At 35.1% G+C, this 6907-nt stretch overlaps 1 protein-coding gene across 1 annotated transcript in view; it reads left to right on the top strand.

Annotated features, from left to right (window-relative positions):
- Positions 1-6907, top strand: part of RCOR3 (REST corepressor 3) — a 63071-nt gene that overhangs the window by 35703 nt on the left and 20461 nt on the right. The window contains exon 8 of the mRNA XM_037737445.1: positions 3184-3271. Coding sequence (XP_037593373.1) covers positions 3184-3271 — 88 coding nt within the window. The remainder of the gene's footprint in view (positions 1-3183; positions 3272-6907) is intronic.

Genomic DNA, 6907 nt, shown 5'->3' on the forward strand with positions numbered 1-6907 from the left:
AAAAAAAAAAAAAAAAAAAAAAAAAAAAAAAAAAAAAAAAGTCCTATCTTGGTTATTTATTTGATGTCTGACATTTGATGTGTGACACAGTAAAGTGTCATGAGTTTAAAAATTCTGTTAACCACTGCAACTTTTATGTCACAAACATCTCGTATACAGTGTCCAAACTAAATTCTTCCACACTCACCCTAGTTTTCTATTCCAGTTTTTGTATTCTCTGTCTCAGTGAGTAGTGCCACATACTCTCAGTCACTGAAGCCAGTGACCACTTATCCTCAATTCCCCCAATTCTACACAATCAAGTGTTTACAAAGATGTCTTAATTTTGTTTCCAAGTTTTTATTTTTTTTTGTTTTTTATTTTTTTGAGACAGCGTTTCGCTCTTATTGCCCAGGTTGGAGTGCAATGGTGCGATCTTGGCTCACTGCAACCTCCACCCCCTGGGTTCAGACAATTCTCCTGCCTCAGCCTCCTGAGTAGCTGGGATTACAGGCATGCACCACCATGCCTGGCTCATTTTGTATTTTTAGTAGAGGCTGGGTTTCTCCATGTTGATCAGGCTGTTCTCAAACTTCTGACCTCAGGTGATCCGCCTGCCTTGGCCTGATAAAGTGCTGGGATTACAGGTGTGAGCCACCATGCTGGGCCTCTAATTTATTTCTTTAACCTCTGTATACCACTGCCATCCTTCCTTCATTCCTACAATTTTAATGAAAGCTTTCTTAATTATTTAATATTTCTCGCCTGGATTGCTAAATTAATTTCCATTCTCTTTACCCTATACTGTTCTTCACATTACTACTGGAAGTATCTTTCTAAAAGGCAGATATGATCATTTTGTTCCCTTGCTTAAAAATCCTTTAGGTTTCCTCCAATCTTTTTTTTTTTTTTTCAGTCTTTCTAAGGTTCAATTCAGGTATATCCTTCAATCTTTAGGCAAAATTAAAATTCCTCAGTCTGGCCCCAGCCTAACTTCTTGCCTTTGCCTTAGGGCTTTTCTGTCTTCCTACACGTTATTCTGCCTGGAATGCATATCCTCCTCTCAACCTTGTCTGCCAGTTAAATTCTTTAAAACTTAGTTTAGCGTCTTCTCCTCTGGAACACTTTCTCTAATCTTCCCCACCACCTGTTTATCAACATACATACAAGCACACTTACTTTCTCATTCTCCCTCTTTATCTCTGCATGCCTATGTTAGGTGTTTTAGTATTTATCATACTTTTTATATTTACTTATCTCCCCACTAGTCTACGAAATCCTTGAGAATTGAGACTACTTTTTATCTCTATATGTCTATCTAACATGGCCAACTGACTACCCTTGAACTGTCCTAGGTTTTACACATTTTAGCTTTGGTTTTAAGATCTCTGGTGAAAAAAAATTCTTAAATTATAAGTATTTCATTGTCCATACTAGGGGGGAAAAACAGAGGAAAAAAGTAAGCAAAAAATGCTAACCTTTAGCAGTCTAAATGGAGACTAATAATATTGCTAGTAGAGTAGAAGTTAAAAACTTGGTATGGTTGGGCCGGGCGCGGTGGCTCAAGCCTGTAATCCCAGCACTGTGGGAGGCCGAGGCGGGTGGATCACGAGGTCCAGAGATCGAGACCATCCTGGTCAACACGGTGAAACCCCGTCTCTACTAAAAATACAAAAAATTAGCTGGGCATGGTGGTGCGTGCCTGTAATCCCATCTACTCAGGAGGCTGAGGCAGGAGAATTGCCTGAACCCAGGAGGCGGAGGTTGCGGTGAGCCGAGATCGCGCCATTGCACTCCAGCCTGGGTAACAAGAGCGAAACTCCGTCCCAAACAAACAAACAAACAAACAAACTTGGTATGGTTTAAATTCAGGTTGTATCTTCTAGCCTTAGGAAAGTTTTTTAACTTCTCTGTGCCTTGTATTCCTCATCCGTAAAATGTTTATGAGTAGAGTCTGTTCTGCTATAACTTTTTTTGAAAACGTGGATTTGTTCTAATGCAATTAATATACTTGGGAACAATTTGAGCATAACACAAATTTTTTGTTTGTTTGTATATTATTTTTGTCAGCAAAAAACATGCACCCAGCTGAAGTGAGCATGCACACATCTCAAACATGTAACAGCTACCCCAATTCACTGTGTATTATGAACCATACATATCTGGTGTTAAAATTTCAGGTAACCCTCCTACCACTTCCACAGTAATTTACAAACTGCAGCCATTTTGACTCCCACTTCCATAGGCAAACTTCAGGTCTTTTTTTCCAAGGTAAAGTACTGTCTTTGTTGTAGCATTTATGGATTTAGAAAACATTTAGAATGTGTAAAACTGTGTTGCCATTTTTGTTACGTTCCTGTCTCATGTGGTCATTGAAGTTTTTTAATGTTATATCCCAATCTCCTTTTCCCTACAAGCCCTGTGGTGTTTATTATGGATCTTGCATAGCACACAGACCTTTTCTGTTTTGGTTTTTTTTTTTTTGAAACAGGGTCTTGGTTTGTCACCTATGCCAGAGTACAGTGACACAGTCACAGCTCACCGTAACCTAGAACTACTGGACTCAATCAATTCTCCCACCTCAGCCTCCCATACCCAGCTAATTTTTCTTTTTTTAAAATTTTTTTGTGGAGACAGCATCTCACTATATTGCTAGGGTGGTCTCAGACTCCTGGCCTCCCAAAACACTAGGATTGTAGGTGTGAGCTATTGTACCTGGCTAGTTCAGTGACTTTTAATGTATTTGTCATGTTATAGCAGAACTGATTGTACTTACCTCACAGGGTGATTTATTACATATGAAGGACTGAGAATGATGTTTTATACATAATAAATAACTAATAAATGTTAGCTACCATCATCATCATTATTATTGGAAATATTGTTATTTAGTCAAAACATTGTAATGAGAAGTATTGATGGAATTTAATCTGTATGTTTGCCAGTTGTCTTTGGTTATAAAAGTTGTTGCTAAAAGATTTTCAAGACCATGATATTCAAAGATACTGAGTCTTTTAGTCTGTTAGATGTTTAATTAGTTGATATGTGTGTAAGTTGAATTAGTGGCATGTCATGCCCTAAGTGTGATTAGTATGACTAATCTCCTAAAATAAAATTTAAGAGGGTTTTGGAATATATTCTTTTCACTTACTGAGTACTCAAAAATTTACTCAAGTACACGATCTGATTCACATTTGGGGTTATTTTGTTGAAGGTTCAGAATGCTAAGCAAGTAAACAGTGCACTTAAACAGAAAATGGAAGGTGGAATTGAAGAATTCAAACCTCCTGAGGTATGTTATTGAAGAATATATGTGATTAAGTATAGTGAAAACTTGTTTTTTCTGTTATTCAGTGTTCAAGTACTATTTTGGTCACATGCATCATTAATACTTTGAAGATTGCATAATATGGATAATATATTATGTCTCTATTTTTTTTTATTTAAATGATCTTATGAGGCTTGGTTAATTGGTTTGTATTTAAGTTAAATTATTTATTTCTTGCCCTTAGAAATTCATAGCAAGCAACGTAACTAGGGAAAATAGTAGTAAGAACAGTGTATGTGAAACTAGAAGCTCATTGATGAGCAAGCTAGTATATTTCTGGGTCTTCAGCAATGTTTGCTCAAAGCCCTTTCCTGCTTGTGTGAATTGGTAACACAGCAAGAAAAATATCTCAAAAAAAAAAATTATTTTAGCAAGTTTTTATTTTAAGATAATTGTCTTTTGGCTCAGTTTCCACTTATGATTTTAGTATGAGGACTTACATTCTTCTACATAAAAACAAGGTATGGATTGACCATTTTCTTAAGTCTCCTATTTCAATTGAAACCTAAATATGTTTTTGCTGTTCGTGGTAATTACAAGGGTACTTATATTTTCTTAAGGTCCAATCAGGTCTTTTTCTAGGAGCTTCAGATCTTTTTCTAGGAGCTTCTATTATCTTTTTTTCTCTCTTTCTTTTTAAGACTTCCATATTATGCTTCATATCCTGGATTTGCCTTTCTGTGTATGTAATAATCAAATAATCTTATTTGGTCTTATAGGAACTTTTTTTCCCCACAAGGGGGAAACTTAGGTTGACTGAAATGTCTACAGATGAAATATATGTGAGGTGCTATGGGGAGGCAGAATAGTAGTACTTCAGAAATAATGTACCATATGCCATCTTAGTCATCAGTGTCTTTCAGAAAGGAAGACTTATGAAAAACGTTGTTTTCATTGTTTTAAATAATCTCTTTGAAGATGGTTAGTTTATGGAAAAGAGCAAAAAATAATACAAAGACTGATATCTCATTCCTGGCCCACAGGTAAACTGACAAACATTCGTAATGATTATTTAAGGATAATATAGTACAAAAATTACCATTTTATTTTGTTATTGCAACAAAAATTATTTTAATTTGTGTTATGCATTAAAAATTCATGAAAGCAAAGAATTTTAAATGTCTATAATTTTGTTATCTAAAAGTTAAATAAAATACCACAGATATTAAAAACATTGTGAGAATAGCAGGAATAACTTTATGTTAACAAGTGTGAAAAACAAAACATGGGAATTCCTAGGAAAATGTGTCTTATCAAAATTGCCTTTTGAAAAAGAAAGAAAAGCTGAATAATTGATAATCATTAAGTAAAACGAAGGATAAATAACATTTTTCTCTCACAAGAAAATACCAGGCCCAGACAGTTTTACAGAAAAGGTTTACTGAATTTTCAAGAAAAGGATAATTCTAATCTCAGATTTTCCATAAAATTACAGGACAGTCTCACTCATTAACTTTATGTAAAGAAAGATGTGAAAGGCCGGGCGCGGTGGCTCAAGCCTGTAATCCCAGCACTTTGGGAGGCCGAGGCGGGTGGATCACGAGGTCAAGAGATCGAGACCATCCTGGTCAACATGGTGAAACCCCGTCTCTACTAAAAATACAAAAAATTAGCTGGGCATGGTGGCGCGTGCCTGTAATCCCAGCGACTCAGGAGGCTGGGGCAGGAGAATTGCCTGAACCCGGGAGGCGGAGGTTGCGGTGAGCCGAGATCGCGCCATTGCACTCCAGCCTGCGTAACAAGAGTGAAACTCCATCTCAAAAAAAAAAAAAATAGAAAGAAAGATGTGAAAGTCCAGTAGCATTTTATAGCTTTCCTATGTGCTATCTTATTTGATGTTTATGTAAATCCATACAGATAGATGAACCAGATACTATTATTTCACATGAGGAAACTGGAAATCAGGAAAGTTAACCAACTACTTCAAGGTGACCGAACGAGTAAATAATGAAACTCTGGCTATATCTTATCTTTTTAGAGTCCTGATTGGATTTCTATATTAGTATATATCATGCTACCTCTTACATTTTAAGTTTTTGTATAATAGCAAAATTATTTTACATTTCCACATTTTAATGTAGTTATTGGGTAAGAAGTTATCAAACATTTATTGTATTTTTTGATTTATTATAAAAATAATGATCAAAATAAAATAACGAAAATGCTAACATGCTACCATCCATACACCGAAGTTGGATATTACTTTGGGTTGATTTACTGAACTTATATGAGATGGAAAATATGTGTTTTATCATCTAAAGAGTCCCCAGGATGTATTTATATTTGTCATATTATTATTACTGCTTTGGGGAGGAGGGCAACTTGAAGAGATGTGTTTCAGTTAACAGTTACAGTACAGAACTTGATGAATCAGGTAACCTATCTCCTTACTTTAGGTTAAACCATACTGAATCAAAGAATGTTAATAACTTTTGAAATAATTACAATAAGCCATCACATGAAGTAACTCTACTGAAAGTAAGCTGTCACTAAAGTGCTTTACTTACTAATTTGGTTGTATTTCTTACTTTCATTTAGGGAAAAATTTGTTGAAGAAAGTTCATTTACTTCCACAAGTATTTATTGATCAGCTATTTCATATGAGGCACTGTGTTAGTCCCTGTGAAAAGTGTGTGGGAAGGGGGAACACATAAAGATATGGACAAGATTAGGTGATTTTTTTTTACACCTGCTTTTTAAAAAAGGAACTTGCAGTCTAGATGTTATAAGACAAACTGATAAAAGTTGTGTGATAGATTTATAAGCAAAGTGTACAGGAACATAAGTGGGCATTATTCATTTTGGCAAGGACAGTTAGAGAAGACTTCTTAGAGGGGGAATACTGCAGCTGAGGTTTGAAGGATAAGAGGGATTTTTTTGCACTGACAAAAAGGACTAAAGAGGTCATTGTAGGCAGAGGGAATAATATCAGCAATGGTTTGGTGTTGAACATTACATTCAAAAATATAAGTCTAGTAGGAGAAAATTAAAAAGCACTTTTAAAAATGAATCAGCAGGTATTCCCTGAGCACTTACATTCTCAATATTGTGGTAATTAATTGCTATTGAGAATTCCGTGGAAACATAAAACAGCCTTAAGAAGCATATTGTCTACTTAGGAGGCAAACTTGGATGCAGAGAAGGAATGAACATGGTGTATGAGAGATGTTAGCAGGGTTGAATGGGGGCATCTTTGTGATAGACATACGTGGGCAAGGTCAGGGCATAAAGTCCTTGTGATAGCCAGAAAGAGAAGTTTGCTTTATAAACTAAGTCAAATGGAAAGACCCTGTAGTTTCTTTAGTACAGAAGGATGTAAAGAAAATTTTTTTTAATTTAGGAAAATTACCGTGGTATTATACAAGATAAATTAGAACAGGGAAACTTTATAGTTGCTAAAATATTAGGCATGTAAGTCATAAATGATAAAAGGGTATCAGTAAGGTTGGGTATTAGTTATAGGAATGGAAGCAAGTAGTAAATCCAAAGAACACTGCAAGGTAGGAAACTGTTAATACGTCTCCTTGAAAGTATTTGGTTTTTTTTTTTTTTTTTTTTTTTTTTTTTTTTTTTTTTTTTTTTTTTTTTTTTTTTTTTTTT

This window comes from Cebus imitator, unplaced genomic scaffold (assembly GCF_001604975.1).
Source record: "Cebus imitator isolate Cc_AM_T3 unplaced genomic scaffold, Cebus_imitator-1.0 Scaffold38, whole genome shotgun sequence".
In the NCBI taxonomy this organism is placed as follows: domain Eukaryota; kingdom Metazoa; phylum Chordata; class Mammalia; order Primates; family Cebidae; genus Cebus; species Cebus imitator.